This window comes from Eriocheir sinensis, unplaced genomic scaffold (genome assembly GCF_024679095.1).
Source record: "Eriocheir sinensis breed Jianghai 21 unplaced genomic scaffold, ASM2467909v1 Scaffold419, whole genome shotgun sequence".
Lineage (NCBI taxonomy): Eukaryota > Metazoa > Arthropoda > Malacostraca > Decapoda > Varunidae > Eriocheir > Eriocheir sinensis.
Window position 1 is genome coordinate 330,849 of NW_026111742.1, and position 16,652 is coordinate 347,500.

The 16,652-nt window shown below is 45.7% G+C and overlaps 2 protein-coding genes across 2 annotated transcripts in view; both read right to left on the reverse strand.

The window, feature by feature from the left end:
* Window positions 1-7,785: 7,785 nt before the first annotated feature.
* On the reverse strand, window positions 7,786-9,402 carry LOC126992205 (uncharacterized). Its single transcript, XM_050850864.1, has 4 exons — window positions 9,183-9,402; window positions 8,695-8,874; window positions 8,375-8,485; window positions 7,786-7,914 (listed from the first exon to the last, which is right to left on the reverse strand). Exons 1-4 carry the CDS (start codon window positions 9,396-9,398, stop codon window positions 7,903-7,905), a joined length of 519 nt encoding a protein of 172 aa, XP_050706821.1. The 5' UTR covers window positions 9,399-9,402; the 3' UTR covers window positions 7,786-7,902.
* A 717-nt stretch (window positions 9,403-10,119) lies between these two features.
* The window catches only part of LOC126992209 (uncharacterized), a 7,447-nt gene continuing 914 nt past the window's right edge, over window positions 10,120-16,652 (reverse strand). Inside the window, exons 2-8 of the mRNA XM_050850868.1 lie at window positions 16,319-16,460; window positions 15,699-16,144; window positions 14,823-14,979; window positions 14,126-14,225; window positions 13,710-13,817; window positions 12,676-12,944; window positions 10,120-12,392 (exon numbers count right to left, since the gene is read on the reverse strand). Coding sequence (XP_050706825.1) covers window positions 11,288-12,392; window positions 12,676-12,944; window positions 13,710-13,817; window positions 14,126-14,225; window positions 14,823-14,979; window positions 15,699-16,144; window positions 16,319-16,460 — 2,327 coding nt within the window. The 3' untranslated portion in view covers window positions 10,120-11,287. The remainder of the gene's footprint in view (window positions 12,393-12,675; window positions 12,945-13,709; window positions 13,818-14,125; window positions 14,226-14,822; window positions 14,980-15,698; window positions 16,145-16,318; window positions 16,461-16,652) is intronic.

Below are 16,652 nucleotides of genomic sequence, written 5' to 3' on the forward strand. Positions count from 1 at the left end.
GAGGAAGGGAGACGGAGGAAAAGGAAAGGAGGTTGAAAAAGTTGAGGAGTTTGATATCTACGGCTATTTGGAAGGGAAAATGAATGAATGGAGGCAAGAAATAAGGAAGAGGCAAGGAAAGGAAAGGAGGTGTAAAAGATGAGTATGTTGACGGTAAAGGAGTAATGGAGTTAAGGAGCCATGTAGGACGAAAAAGAATGGAAGAAACGACAAGGAGGAAGTCAGATACAGAGGAAGGGAAGTGGCCAGGAAAGGGAAGGAGGGAATAAAGAGGACTGAGGAAGGGAATGATGGATGGAATGAGCATAACTGATGGAAGGAAAAAACGGAATGAAATGGGATGAAGAAAATATGTAAGGAAACGAGAAAAAAAAAGGAAATATGAAGAGAAGCATAAAACTGCATAGGAAGAAAGGAAATGAGGCTAAAATAGAGAAGGAAAGTAACGAAAGATTAAGCAAGGAAAAAAGAAGAAAACTGATAAAAAAAGGAAGAAAAATGAAGGAAAGAAGACACGAACCCCGCAGCGAGAAATAAATAGATGAATCCATGGATGAAGGAAAAAAGAAAGAGGAAAGAGGAAAGGAGCGAGTTGGCAAATATACATGAGAGCTGAATTAGTAAGGAATTAATAAACGAATGAATGAGTTAACGGAGAAAGGGAGAGAGGGAGGGAGGGAGGAAAAATCTGGAGAAAAGAATAAAGGGATAGCTGAAAGGCGAAAGGACCAGTGACAAAAAGTAACAGAGGACATGGAAGGAATGGAGAATGAAAATTGGAACGAGAGAAGAAGTTTGAGGAGGAAGAGGAGGGAGGCAGGAAGGGGAGGGAGGGAGGGAGGGAATGACGTGTGGGAAGCGGGGTAACCAACATGATCACTTAACCCGTACAGTGTTTTGGTATTTTGTAATTTCCTCCTCATCCCAGCGTCGGATGAAAAATCGATGTTTTTTTTTTGCATAAAACACCTTAAAACCATGAAAAATGAAGAAACAAAGCGTCTTGTGTGTATTGAATTGAATTGAATTTATTGATTAGGCTCAGACTTTATAAAAATGTATGGAGCTCCTCCAAAAGTAAAAATAGATAACAATATGTCCATGCAACAAGTAAATATCTGGTTATGTAACTAACCAAAACAAACACAACAATAATTCAATACATTAACTAGAGTAAAAAAAAGAGGTACTAAGAAATATAAATAATTGAAGGAGAATAATGAGTGCCAACACCTGACACTCATCTGAACATGCTTAGCACTGGCCTCAAGAACAGAGCTAAGTTTTTCATGATGGTAACCATAGACTTCACAACTAGTTGACGGGAAATCTCTTCAGTCTTGGCGCGCTGGCTTCGCGTAAGGGGCCGATTGTTATGGCGACTTTCACTGCGACAACTCAAACACACTCTGCGTTCTTACTCTGAATTTAAGTGGAAACAGGACGAAATCTTCAAGTTTTAGTGCATACAAGCAGGCAGGAGTGTCTCTAGAGTGATTTGGTCGAGGATTCAAGGTAACTTATATAAAATAGCACCATGCGTGCACTTTGAAAACGTTGTGTAAAAAATGGCAAATTTGCGTAACTTTAGGTTGAAATCTTTACGTAAAATGAATGATAACTGTAGGATAGTGAAGTCCACAGTTTTACGTATTAGGAAACAAGAAATGTACGTTTAGTTAGTGCCTACATGGCAACTCAGCTCAGTTCCCGCGTCGCCTAACTCGCCTTAGGCACGCAGTCAGCTGGGCACTTCCCCGCTGTCCTGCCTCTGTTTACTCTCCAAGTAAAGGACCTACAGTTATTCATCGTCTCTGTACCCTTCCCCACAACTGCAAGGATCCAGAGGACGATACAAGAAGACACAGAAGGCAGTGGATCGAGTGGAAGTGACGGAGGAGACACAAGATATGAGGACGCCGCGACCCCGTGGAGTAAACTGTGGAGGAGCCGTACTACGCCATCAGTGCAGTGGCTCTGCACATCAATGCAATGCCCTCCTCCTGCAGGACATCATCCTCCGCAAGATCCCTGGGTCGAGTATGTGCATGGGGAAGGCCAACTCTGACCCGACTGAGCACTCTTTCGGCAAGCGCCGCACCATGTGCGGCGCCAACTACTGGACGAGCGTGCAGAACTTCATGGTGAGCAACAGGTTGGCCCAGCGCCTGCATTTGCTGAAGCTCGTCGGGTTCTTCCCCGTGGACGTGCAGGCCGACCTGGACCGGGCCAAGGCAGAGGATAATGAGGCAGACGAGGTGATTTTGGCCACGATTGCCAGGTAGCTGGCCGACTACCAGCCGGACCCGCCGACGGACGAGTTGCTCCTCGCCGCGGTCGGCAACTACGCCAGCTACCTGGCCAGGAAGGTCCAGGCCAACTCCTCTGTGGCCAGTGCTGCAAGCAGGAGCTTGCCCAGCAGGAGGAGATGAAGATTACCGTGGAGCTCGAGAGGGCGACCCGCCCTCTGTGATGTTCGACGCCCTGGTCGAGCTGGTCGACAGGGGAGAGCTGGAGACAGGCCGGGCGGTCCTGAAGCGGCCATCTCTCCCAATGGCCCACATGGCGTCCTTCGGGATGTCGCTGTGGGACTCCTGATGCAGGGAGGACAAGAAGGAGCGCAGGTTGAGGTTCCTCTCCCTTGCCATGCGCCACAGGGACGGGTTCAGGCACCTCCTGGAGTTCCTGGCGGCCTCAGACCCGACCTTGCAGGGGTACAGGTGCCAGGAGGGGCACAACCTGGCCAACACCATCTTGCCGCACATCAGCAGGTCCCTCTTCAACTGTTTCGGTGCTAATTTCTCCAAGGACGTGACCTCAGAAGCGAGGAAGAACAAGGCCTTGAAGCAGCCGACCGGCAGGAAGAGGAGCAGTATCGAGGAGGGCAGGAAGGAGACGGCGAGGACCAGGGACGTGTACAAGTCCAGGAAACTGACCGGGGCCCACAAGTCATAGGCCAAAAGGCTAAAGTGATTGTTCAGGGACGAGGGCCAGATAGCCGGCAAGACGTGCTGCGGCAATAGTGACATCGGAATTCAACCAAAATAAGTTGTGATTGTATATAGAAAAATGAATATTTTGCTTTTGTTGAGTAAAATTAAGATGTTTCTGCATGCTTTCCTCAAGTATTAAGTTTCTAATGTGAAAATTAAGTGATTTATTAGATGTTAAAAACTTACGTAAAAAATTGCACTAAATAAAAAAAAAATTAGCTATTTCGGGCAAAAACTTATAAGATATGCTAAATATTGCTATTGATTCTGAAAATATAAGTGATTATCTCTGCATTTGGTGATGTTTGTGCATCTAGCGTAAAATCTGAGGATTTTATAGCCTTTTTAAGTTTTGTTATACTTATATAAAAACAATTAATCGGGATTTTATTAGGGAACGACTTTGAATTTTTTGATACCGCTGCTCATGGAGACTCATATATGCCTAAGGGAGGTGCCTGTTTTAGTTTCAGGTCGCTAGCTGCTTTGGTTTTGAAAATATTTAAATTTTAAATTTTTGAAAATCGGCCCCCTGCGAATCGGCCCCGCGCCCCGTTTCCCGTCAAGAGATTGTGAAGTCTATGATGGTAACATTGGTGGTTTGCATCAGTGATATATATTTGAAATGTGATGGCCTGTGTGTATAATAGCTTGGTATGTACATATCACGCAACCTTACAATTTCACTATCAGTGCACTCAAAAAGAACATGGAGTTTATCTCCCACAACACCAGAATCACACTTATTACAAAGCCGATTTTCTCTATTTACACCTTGATGCCTGCCAGCATTAACAGTTGCATTAACTGTTGTTACAAGTTCTTAATCTCGTCACCATTATTTCGTTGCTCTTCTGTAAGCTTGAAATGTAACACTCCATGCCATAATCCACCTTAACCATTTTGTAGTTACTGCACAGAGATTTTGTTATTATGTTGTTGTGCCAAGTTGCAATCCACTGGTCTTTCAATCTCAATTCCACAGTTTTTTTAACCCATGTTGTATTGGGAACATCTTGAGACAACCATAACCATGACATACCACACTCATCACAAATGTTTTTAATAATAACCATGGAGAAGTATATATCCCTAACCTATCCAAATGTAACAAGCAGTGATACATTACTGAACAAAATTCTGTATCTCTACCTAAAGTAATTTTAGACCAATATCCAATCATTCTGCTCTTTACATGTAGTCAAGTGGAAATACTCCCAGCTCACTATATTCCATTTCACTGCTAGTAATCCTATGAACTCCCAATGCCTGTTTTAAAAAATTCATATGCAAAGACTCTAACTCTCTAACTCTGTAAAATCCCCAAATCTCTGAGGCATATGTCAGTACGGGCAGCACTATGGTATTGAATAGTTCAGGTTGCATGTCGGCTGGCAAGTCAAATTTCCTACACTTTCCTATCAGTGAATACATTGCCCGTGTTGCTTGTTCTTTAAGCTCCAGCTTGCTTAAATAACAAACCAAGATACTTACAGTCTTGCACTACTTCAATGTTTTCACCTCCAAATTAAAATTTGTAGTTATCAATGTTGGCTCTTCCCCTACTAAACATGACTATTTTTGTTTTGTTGCTGTTAAGTTGTAGTTTCCACTGATTACAGTACAGATTAAAAGCAGTCCAGGCTTGTTGCATTCCCTCCTCACTATCACACACAATAATTGTATCATCTGCATACATTAATACCAGGAGTTTTAGGTATGAATTTAAGAAATCATCACCAAAATCTAATAATTACAATTCAATTTACTTCCAATATCATTAATATAAAAAGCGAACAGCAATGGTGACAAATTTTCTCCCTGCCTTACCCTGCATTACATACAAAGGTGTCTGATGTCTGTTGGTTCAGCATGACACTAGACCTGATTACATGTTTCTGATTACATTAAATATTTTCCCATGCACCTTTTCCTTCACCAACTTGTACCACGAACCTTCACGCCACACCATATCAAAAGCTTTCTTGTAGTCCACAAACAGCTTCCTTTTCCTCTAGTTGAACAAATCAGTTATACATTTAAGCAAAAATATATGATCCAGTGTAGATAAATCATGCCTAAAACCTGCTTGTGTTTCATTAATAATAAACTTAGTATTTGAGTGTTCAATGAGTCTCTCGTTAAGTATTGAGGTAAGCAGCTTCCCCATACAACTAAGCAAAGTGATCCCCCGGTAGTTGTTAACATGCTGAGTGTCACCCTTATTCTTATAAAGCGGCACTGTTGCCCCAACCAGCCACTCAGATGGCAGTATCAAGTATCTTATTAAACAGCTTAACAAATAGGGGGGAACAAATATGCTGAGTACTTTTGATGCATTCATTTAATATCTTGTCAGATGCTGGGGATTTATTGTTTTTTTTAATTTTTAAATATTTCTTGCAAACTCTTCGTTGGTTATAGGGTCATTAAGTAATGGTGAGAGTTCATTATCCATATTATCATGATCATTTAGAATATTTCCTTCATTATTATCAATGTTGTCATCACTCGCTAGCGGGTACATTACTTGGTCCCATAAATTTAATCTTTACGTGTAATCCACAGTGTACATCAGACAATAGCGGAGCATAATCCAATACTCTAAAAACCACCACATACTGCATAACTTCAGGTGAACCTAAGAAGTAATATATATTTGTATTGTATGCAAATACAAGTCTTCCCCCCTCATTCCATTAACAAAACTTAGATATGGACTTGTTTTCTCTCTTCTTCTTACTTATTAACTGTTGTGTCTATTACCTCAAAACAAATAGTGCATCATAGCCCCCCTTGCAACCTAGGATACATGGACTTGTCTCTCTCTTCCTTACTTACTAATCGTTGTGTCTATTACCTCAAAACAAAAATAGCATCATAGCTCCCTCTGCATAAACCTAGATATGGACTTGCTCCCTCTCTCTTTCCTTTACTTACTAATCGCCAGTGTCTATTACTCTCAAAACAAAAATAGCATCATAGCCCCCCCTTGCAACCTAGATATGGACTCTGCTCTCTCTCTGGCTTCTTACTAATAAATCGCAGGTGTCTATTACCCTCAAAAACAAAATAGCATCATAGCCCCCCTTGCAACCTAGATATGGATTCTTCTGCTCTCTCTCTTTCTCATATTTCTGCTAATCTGTTGTGTCTATTTTACCCAAAACAAAATAGCATCATAGCCCCCCTCTGAAAAACCTAGATATGGACTCTGCTTCTCTTTCCTTACTTACTAATCAAGCAGGTCTATTACTCCTCAAAACAAAATAGCATCATAGCCCCCTTGAAACCTAGATATGGACTCCTGCTCTCTCTCCTCACTTACTAATCGTTGTGTCTATTACCTCAAAACAAAATAGCACATCATAGTCTCTCACCTTGAAAACCTCAGATATGGACTTGCTCTCTCTCTCTTCCTTACTACTAATCGCTGTGCCCACATCAAAACAAAATAATAGTAATCATAGCCCCCTTTGAAAACTTAGATATGCACTCTGTTCTCTGTTTCACACACACACACACACTAACAGGGCAAATGAAATAGCAATGTCCCCTTGAAACTCTAATGATATATGTTCTTGTTCTCTTTCCCTTTGCTTCTAACACAACAAAATAGATGACCTTCCACACACACACACACACACACACACACTAACAGGTGAGTTAAGACCGTGACCGAGCCTCACTCTGAAGATGTATCGCGACCTGATCTCCCGGGTCGCTGTCGTGGGTCAGGCCATGGGGTCCAGACGCCACCAGCACCCTGCACTAAGTCTTCAAGGGAGAGCTCTCCAGTCTGCTGCATTCATTCCAGGGCCCTGAGGAAATAATATAGGGAGGTAATAGAACGCTTTTTTTTTTCTTCTTTTCACTGCAATTACAGGACATAGCTCTTTCTACTCCATCCGCTTTGTCCCCTTCTCGCATTCTGAGATGTCCTGCCTCCATCTCCCAGCCAGCCTCCAGGTCGATCAACAGCTGATTCACGCCGGCAAAGCACGCGGGTGATGTAAAGTGGGTAACTGTCAAGCACTTGAACGCCCAAAAGATGAGCTCTGACATGTCTGGGGAGAGGAACGGAAAGCGGAATGGAACAGCATGGAAACGGGAAGATGAATTGGATGAGAGGAACAGGAATGAAATGGAACAGGAAGGAAGGAATGGCAGGATAAAGAGGAATTGGAAGAGGAACAGCGTGAAGGCGCCCAAGATAGGATGTCTGTGGGGAGAGGAACAGAAATGAAATAAACAGGGGAAAAAGGAACATAAACTGGAGGAGAGGAACAGGATTTGGAATGAACAGGGAAGAGAGGAATGGCAAGATAAAGAGGAATTGAAGAGAGGAATAACAAAGGAAGGGCTCTGGAAGATAGGATGTCTGTGGGGAGAGTGAACAGAAATGAACAACAGAAAAGGAACATAAACTGGAGGAGAGGAACAGGGAATGGAAATGAACAGGAAGGAAGGAATGGCAGGATAAAGAGGAATTAAAGAGAGGGAACAGCGTGAAGGGCGCTTGAAGAAAGTGATGTCTGTGGGGAGAGAGGAACAGAAAATGAAGGATGATGTGGGAGGAAAGGGAAGATGGAGACAGAGGAGGAGAGGGAAATCCATTGAATAGGCAATAAAAACAGGTCAATAGGAAGGAAGGAAAGGCAAAGAAAAAGATGATTCGGTTGTCTTCAATGCCACAAAAAAAAATAATAAATAAATAAAATAAATAAAAGATAAAACAAAATAAATAACAAGATTCACAAACACAACAAGCCCCTCAGCATGGAGTCCGCACCTTGTTCTCTGTATCCCGGTGACCTCAACAGCTCCTCCATCGTCTGTCCCTCGGCGGCCCCCTCATGCGCCTGTGTTGTGTCGCCTCCCTGCCACAGCATCCCTGGACTCACCTCCCTCAGCTGCGCACCTGTGATTGATGAGAGAGCTGTGAAGGTGGTTTTCATCTATGTAATTGGGCCAAATTTGTGGCTTCCACCGTCACCAGACAAAGCGACGGGCCAAATTTGTGGCTTTACCGTGTAGCAGCGACGGGCCAAATTTGTGCCATGATATAAACCCCAAAAAATAGATGATGCATAAACTGATCACAAATGCTTTGATATATATTATGAAATGGTTTGTGTGAGTGATGACTTTTTCTTATTTTTCTCGCTTAGGGGGACTGTTAAGAAGCATGATCCCCGCTGTTACCGCGTTAAGCAAGCACTCACGGAAGCACTTGGCAATACATAGAAAAACCAGGTACTGAGGTTTGGCAAGGGTGTGATATAGTGACTCTGGTGACCTTTCCCTTGACTGGTGACCTTTCCCTTGAATCTGATGGCCTTTCCCTTGACTCTGGTGGCCACTCCCTTGAGGCGACCCACCTGGCACTCTACAGGCAATGCGCTCCACCAGCCCCACCACCTCATGGCGCCCACGGAGGATGTGCGCAGCTTCTCCAGGCTAGTCTTCTGCAGCCCGGGCCCGACCTCAACCTGGGAGATAGTGCGTAAGGGAGGAATTTAACTAGAAATAAATAACAAATAAATAAAATAAATAAATAGAAATAAATGACAAATAAATAAAATGAAACAAATACAACACAGCAAACACAAATACGAAACCCAGCAAATAACAAAAAACAAAAAAATAAATAAAAACATTACCCCAAAACAAGACAGCGAACACCAATCACACGGCTCACCTTGCTCCAGGCCACAGCGTCGAGGGGGAAGGCAAAGACATAGTGCTGGTAATGGCGCGCCGTGAGGGGGTCGAACACCTTGGTCACCTGCAGCAGCTGTGGCGGCCTGGGGGGCGGGGGGAGGCCAGCCGCCGCCGCCGCTATGCTCTGGGCCAAGGCTGTGAGTGAGGTGTCCCGCGCCTGTGTGGTATGGGGTCAGAGGTTGTATTGATAATGGATAATGTGTTGATGTGGGATTAGTGTTATTATTGGTAGTAGTAGTAGTAGTAGTAGTAGTAGTAGTAGTGGTGGTGGTGGTGGTGGTGGTGGTAGTAGTAGTAGTAGTAGTAGTAGTAGTAGTAGTAGTAGTAGTAGTAGTAGTAGTAGTAGGAGTAGTAGTAGTAGCAATCTCACATCATCAAAATCAATCAAACTTATATATCACACACAATCAAAGTCTCACAATCAACAAAACAAAGAAAATCAAGGAAAAATCAACAAATATTCACCTTGATCGTAGTCGTGGTGATGGAGTCCCCCTCTTCATCTCCCCCTATCTTCTTTCTGGGGAGTCGCAGCGGCCCCTCATCACCATATATTAACACCTGCACCCCTCCGTCAGCCTCCTGCAGGTACACGAGCACGGAGATCACATCAGGAAGCATCACAGGGAAAGAATTTGCAGGACATTTTTTCTTCGCCCTCCCCGCCTCCCTTTCCTCCATCCTTCCCAACGGTGCCAAATCATCCTTGTTTTGATTAATATTTGACACTAATACCTACCCAAAATGATCAGTAATTAAAGTTTTTGACAAGAAATATTAATGAATCTGGTTATTGGGGTACAGGAGTGAGTTTATGGGTCGGAAATTGGGATATATGAGGCCGTGTTCGACAATTTGGCAACATCCATTTCCCTCTCTTTATTTTGACAAGCTTTTGACACTTAATCATTGCCAAAAACTATCAGTAATTAAAGATTTTAACGAGAAATATAAATAAATCTGGTTATTGGGGTACAGGAGACAGTTTATGGGTCGGAAATTGGGATATATGAGGCTAAGTTCGACAATTTAGCAACATCCATTTTCCTTCCTCTGATATCTGTCCATGGCTCTGGCTTCAACTTAATTTTAACCTCATTTATGCTGATTTTGATATGATTTGCTTGTTATCTATGCTTAGTTTTATCTTTGAATGGTTGAATGCTTGATTTTCTTATGGTAGCGATCCTTTAAATGTCCAGTAATAGGGTAAAAAGGGATATTGTAATGTGTTCATCTCATTCTGGTTCTGACTTCGGCTTCCTCTTATCAGCTTAGGTCAAATCTTATTTCCTTTACTTTCTCTTATCTTTATCTTGTTTCCTCCTCCTCCTCCTTATTTTTTTTAACATATTGTAAGAATGGGAGAAATAAAAATAGCAGTAGACATTATTTTCTTTTTTAAACTTGAGCGTTCGAAACAAGATAAATTATTAGTAAAAGATGATGGTGGTGACGATATGGAGATGATAATGGGTGCTAAATAATAATAGAAATAATAATAATAGTGATGGTGATGATGAAAATGGTGTTATGGAGTTGATGATGGTGATGACGGGGGTGGTGATGATGGGGATGGTGATGACGGGGGTGGTGATGATGGGGATGGTGATGGTGATGGTGGTGATGATAATAGCACAATGGTTGGGTACTGTTGTTGTTGTTCTTTATAATACAACACGTACCGAAACTCTCTCTCTCTCTCTCTCTCTCTCTCTCTCTCTCTCGGACATCTACGTTCTCTCTCTCTCTCTCTCTCTGTAATGTTCTCCCTTCCTCTCCCTATAAAATCACATCTCTCCCTTCCTTTCTCCCTCTGACAAAATCCTCCTCTCTCTCCCTCTCCTTTCCTTTTCTCTCAATCTCTCCCTTCCTTTCTCCCTCTGACAAAATTCCCCTCTCTCCCTCTCCTTTTCTCTCAATCTCCCTTCCTTTCTCCCTCTGACAAAATCCTCCTCTCCTTTCCTTTTCTCTCAATCTCTCCCTTCCTTTCTCCCTCTGACAAAATCCTCCTCTCTCTCCCTCTCCTTTCCTTTTCTCTCAATCTCTCCCTTCCTTTCTCCCTCTGACAAAATCCTCCTCTCTCTCCCTCTCCTTTTCTCTCAATCTTCCTTCCTTTCTCCCTCTGACAAAATCCTCCTCTCTCTCCCTCTCCTTTCCTTTTCTCTCAATCTCTCCCTTCCTTTCTCCCTCTGACAAAATTCCCCTCTCTCCCTCTCCTTTCCTCCCTTCCTTTCTCCCTGACAAAATCCTTCTTTTCCTCTCTCTCCCTTTTTGTAACATTCTCCCTTCCTCTCCTTTCCTCCCTTCTTTCTCTCAATCTCTCCCTTCCTTTCTCCCTCTGACAAAATCCTTCTCCTCCTCTCTCTCCCTACAACATTCTCCCTTCCTCTCCCTCTCCCTCTCTCCCTTCCTTCCTCCCTTTTCTCTCATTCTCTCCCTTCCTTCCTCCCTTTTCTCTCATTCTCTCCCTTACTCTCCCCCTGTGACACAAAATCCTCCTCCTCCTCTCTCCCTCTCTGTAACATTCTCCCTTCCTCTCCCTCTCTCCCTCCCTTCCTCTCCCTTCCTCAGGTCACAAAGTCTGGCTCCTCCTTGCTTCTCACAGTCCGTCCACTCCTAGTCACTTTAGGAGGAGACAACCACAGATACCCCTCCTCCTCTTCCTCTTCCTCCTCCTCCTTCTTCCTCCTCTTGACAGGCCTCACCACTGCCCTCAACTTCCTACTCCCTGAGGCTTGTGGTCTAGGAGGGGAGGAGGTCAGTGTAGGATGCGTAGGACTTCCAAAAACAGCATCATGGGCCGCCCGTAGGATGCTTTGAAGGACCTCCGAGTCTCTGAAGTCCTTTGAGGCGGCCCAGTCATGTAGCTTCTTGATGAGGTCTTTGGAGGATACAGGATGGTCTAAGGATGGGTTGTGGTCTGCGTCCTTGGTCTCAGGGGTCTGGGGGACTGGCAGGCCGGTGTGAGTCTGTATGAGGATAAGGGGCTGCTGGAGAAGGGCTGAAGGGGCTGTTTTGGGCTGTTGAAGGGATGAAGGGGCTGGTTTGGGCTGGTGAATGGTTGAAGGGTCTGGTTTGAGGGGCTGTTGAAGGGCTGGTTTGAGGGGCTGATGAAGATGTGAAGGGTCTGGTTCTTCCTTGAGTGACGTGATAGGTGGACTGGGTAGGGTGTCAGGGATGTGTGTTGGGTCTCCTTCCCCTGCCAACCCTGCCAGGCCAAGGAACAGGGCGCCAATGCAGGGTGTCCCAAGGGCGTCTGACACACACGTACACACACACGCACCATCGCCAGCCCCTGTCACACACACACCTTCGCTATGGAACACCACACACATCCCCCCTTCCAGAAGATAACTCCCTTGCTGCAACGCCTCCTCTGCCAGCCTCTGCCGTTCGTCCTGTAGCGAGGGGCCCTGCCGGAGCTGCGCCAGGGTCGAGGCCAGGCAGAGGTGCACGCAGGGTCCCGCCAGGGTGAGACAGGGGCACTCACACTCCATGGTTGGCAGGGTGATCCGGTAGGAGGTCTCGAGAAGGGTGTGGCAGGGGACGTGAGCCACCCACTCCCCCTGCCAAGTTACGAGCTCCCCCCATCCCTGTTTGAGGAGGCTTCCGGCGTGCTCCCCTGCAGACCCTTCCAGTAGCAGGGACATGTCTAGCAGGCCCTCGGAAGCACTGGAATGGAAAACAGGAACTTAATCTCTCTCTCTCTCTCTCTTGGATTCTCTTTTTCAATCATCATTTTATCATTATTTTTCTTGTTTTTTTGTATTCTTTTTACTCTCTCTCTCTCCCTTATCATCTCTATCATCACCATCATCTCTCTTTCTCTACTTCCTCATTCAATTTCCACCATCATCAAACTCACCATCCCTTCTCATTTTTTAAAACATTCATACTCGTTCATCATCACTATCCTCCTCCTCATCATCATCACCCATCATCACCCTGGACTCACTTCTTCCGCTGGGTCACGTTCTCCGCGATGAGCCTCAGGAGGTCGGGCAGCTTCCTCCGGCTGTGTAGTCCCTTCAGGAGCTGGTGCGGGAGTCTCAAGAAGAACCTCTCGTACATAACAGACCGGGCTTTGGTTTCCCACACTCCCGCCCTACCGAAGTCACACCACAGGCCGGGACACGTCAGCCAGTCAGCCCAGAGCATGTCCGTGAAGCCCTCAAGCCCGCCCTGCTCCCCAAGGCCGGCCAGACCCTCCATCAGTGCGTCCCTCTGTCGGAAGGATGAGTGAAGGGATGGATGTGTGTGTGTGTGTGTGTGTGTGTGTGTGTGTGTGTGTGTGTGTATGAAGGTTGTGTTTTGTGGTTGATGAGGTTGAATGAGTGTGTTTGGTTGAATGAGTGTGTTTTGGTAGTTGGTTTAATTGTTTGTTAGTGTTTGTGTGTGTTTGTGTGTGTGTGTGTGTGTTTCTGATCTTCTTTTGTCTTTCTCTTCGTCTGTAGGCCTATCGATTTCTCCTTCTTTTTCTCTCTAATATAATCACCTATTTTTTTTTTTTTACAGTTTTACTTCTCTCCCTCTTCTCCTCCTCCTCTTCTTCCTCTCTTTCATCACTTCTCTCTATCTATAATCTTACTCCTATTCACATCCCTCCTCCTCCTCCTCCTCCTCTTCCTTCTTCTTCTCTTCCTTCTTCTCCTCCTCCTCTTTACAACTACTGCCTCAAAATCACTCCTCCTCCTCCTCCTCTTCCTCTCTTCTGTTATGCCTTCCTCATGAGAGCTCAACATATTCTTCCTCCTCCTCTTCCTCCTTCTTCTTCTTCTTTCCCTTCTTCTCCTCCTCTTCCTCCTCCTTACCACAACTGCCTCCCTTCCATATCACTCCTCCTCCTCCTTCTTCTATGCCTTCCTCATGAGAGCTCAACATATTCTTCCTCCTCCTCCTCCTTCTTTCCCTTCTTCTCCTCCTCCTCCTCCTCCTCTCATGACAGCTCCACATACTCTTCCTCCTCCTCCTCCTCTTACTCTTCCTCACCGTGCTGCAGCCCCTCAGCTCCTGCAGGCACTGAAGTAGCATCCTCCGCAGGTGTGGGTCATCGGACACCTGACTCTGCAGCCATGCGTGTCCCTGATGGGGGGGGGAGAGAGAGAGAGAGAGAGAGAGAGAGAGAGAGAGCACGAACACACACACACACACACACACACACACACACACACACACACACACACACACACACACACACACACGAAGAAATGAGAAAATGTGATGAAATTATAAAAATGTCGCTAGTCTTTTTTTTCCTTTCTTTTTTTCTTTTTTTCCTTCTATATTTCTCTCTCTCTCTCTCTCTCTCTCTCTCTCTCTCTCTCTCTCTCTCTCTCTCTCTCTCTCTCTCTCTCTCTCTCTCTCTCTCTCTCTCTCTCTCTCTCTCTGTCACCTGTGGAACTTACCTGGGCCACCTGGTACCAAGGGATGAGGAAGGTGGTCTCCGGAAGCAGTGTTGCCAGAGCCTCAGAGAAACCCTTCAGCTCCTGGTCCATTAGTACGACTCTGAGGAAGGGAGAGAGTGAGAGAGTGGGTGAGATAACAAGTACCTCTATCCTCCCTTTCTCTCTGGTATAAATTTTCTCCCTTCCCTCCCTTCTTCCTTTATCTCCCTTTCCTCCCTATCTGCTTCCTTTCCCCCCTCACATAAGCTCCCTTCCTCCTTCCTCTATCTCCCTTTCCTCCCTATTTGCTTCCCTTCTCTCCCTCACATAAGCTTCCTTTTCTCCTTCCTTTATCTCCCTTTCCTCCCCATCTACTTCCTTTTCCCCCTCACATAAGCTCCCTTCCTCCTTCCTCTATCTCCCTTTCCTCCCTATCTGCTTCCCTTCTCTCCCTCACATAAGCTCCCTTTCCTCCCTAAATGCTTCCTTTTCCCCCTCACATAAGCTCCCTTCCTCCTCCCTTTCCTTTCTTACACAAGCTCCCTTCCTCCTTCCCTTTCCTCCCTACTATAAATAAGAATAAGACAAGGAATAGAAATGGCAATAGGAGGAAGAAGAAGAAGAGGAGGAGGAGGAGGAGGAATAGAAATGGAAGCAGTAGTAGAAGGAGGAAGAAGAAATAGACAATGAGGAAGAAGAAGAAGAAGAAGAAGACTACCTGGGCATGAGGGGGCAGTGTGTCAGGAGTTCCCGTAGTGCTTTGGTGAAGGTTCTCGGCTCATCATTGCTGGTGATGACATACGCCCCAGGGTGCGCGCCGCCCCCCCCGTCGCGCACTGCTAACACATACACCGCACACCCATACTGACGCAGCCCTGGAGAGAGAGAGAGGAATTTTGACACATTATCACATCTATACTGTCACATCCCTAGAGAGAGAGAGAGGGGGTGTAAGACTGAAACACACACATATATACACACTCACAAACACACACACACATACACGCACACAAGAAGAGAGAAAAACGCACACACACACACACACACACATTGACATACGAGGAAAGACTAAAGGAAATGAACTTAGCAACACTAGAACAAAGAAGAGAAAGGGGAGACCTAATACAAATCTATAAATCATTGAGCAAAATGGAAGAAGTAGATAACGAGGAGTTACTACCAGAAGAAGGAATTACCACCAGGAGCACAAGAGGACATAGTAAAAAGTTGATGAAGGGAAGATGCTTGAGAGACATAAAGAAATATAGAGGTTTGGAATGGACTAAGTGAGGATGTAGTATCGGCAAGGAGTGTGCAAAGCCTGGACTGTTTAAATCCTGAGGTGGTTTAAGCGAGAAAGATTTACAAGTTTAAAAGAGAAACTGGATAAACATTGATATTGAGGAGGGATGGTGTTAGCTTGACACACACACACACACACACACACATGGAACGGACTAAGTGAGGATGCAGTATCGACGAGGAGTGTGCAAAGCTTTAAGGAAAAGTTGGATAAATGTAGATACGGAGACGGGACCACACGAGCGTAAAGCCCAGGCCCTGGAAAACTACAACTAGGTAAATACACACACACCTTCATAGTTCCTCGCAATACACAGCACCTCCTCCCCGAATCGCACCATCACATCCCTCATCGCATCACTCTGCAACACCACAACTAGCGGCCGCGGGGACGGACCAGCAGTTGTCCTCGTCTGATGGAACACACACCACTCCCGCAGCTCCCCCCTCAGCACCCTAGTCGCACCGTCCTTCCCTGGGGTGTCGTACTGCCTCGTCTTCCTCCGGGGGGCTTGACTGGGGTGTAGGGATCGCTGGAGACGCCGTAGGGAGAGCGCGATTTGCTGGATGTCTTGTCGTGTTGGGAAGAAGCGCCGGTTGTGGTGGTCGCTGTAACCCTGAGTCTTGTTCCACTTGGCGACCTCACCCATGACCTCGCTGACCCGCATCCCCGCACTCAGTCGCCCCTCGATCATGAAGCGAAGGGAGAGGTCAATGCGGCTGACGCGTGATTCCTCCCTGTTGATTGGATGATAGGACTGAGTAATGGAATGATTGAAATGGTAGAAGTTCCATTCATTTCCTTTCCCCCCCCTGACCCCTTCCAGCTTAATCCACCCTCCGTCTTTTCCTAGTCTCTTCCACTCATTCCACCTTGCCTATTCACTCCCTTCAACCTCTCCCCCTCCTTGCCTGTTGGTGGGGTCATGTCCGTTGTGTGTGAGACGCGATCGCACGACACAAGCAGTCACAGTGGCTCCCTCTTCGAACAGGAAGGACACGTATGCCGAACATCCATTGGCCCGCGTCTTGGTAGGGTCCCCGCTGGAGTTGCCTGACGGAGGGGATGAAGGGGAGGGTGTTAGAGAGGAAGGAAGGTGTTAGAAATAGAAAGGAAGGTGCCATGAACTCCCTCCTTCCCTCCCTGACACAAGCTCCCCAACTCTCCCTCCTTTCTTTTCCTCTCTCTCCCTCCTTCCCTCCCTGACACAAGCTCCCCAACTCTCCCACTCTTCTTTTCCTCTCT

Bases quoted from the DNA above. Each gene is read 5' to 3' on its own strand.
- LOC126992205 (XM_050850864.1), bottom strand. From the start codon at position 9,398: ATGGAGGAAAGGGAGGCGGGGAGGGCGAAGAAAAAATGTCCTGCAAAT. The intron at 8,875-9,182 runs GTGAATATTTGT...CATACCACACAG, and splicing joins TCACCACGACTACGATCAAG to GCGCGGGACACCTCACTCAC. The intron at 8,486-8,694 runs GTGAGCCGTGTG...ACTATCTCCCAG, and splicing joins ACGCTGTGGCCTGGAGCAAG to GTTGAGGTCGGGCCCGGGCT.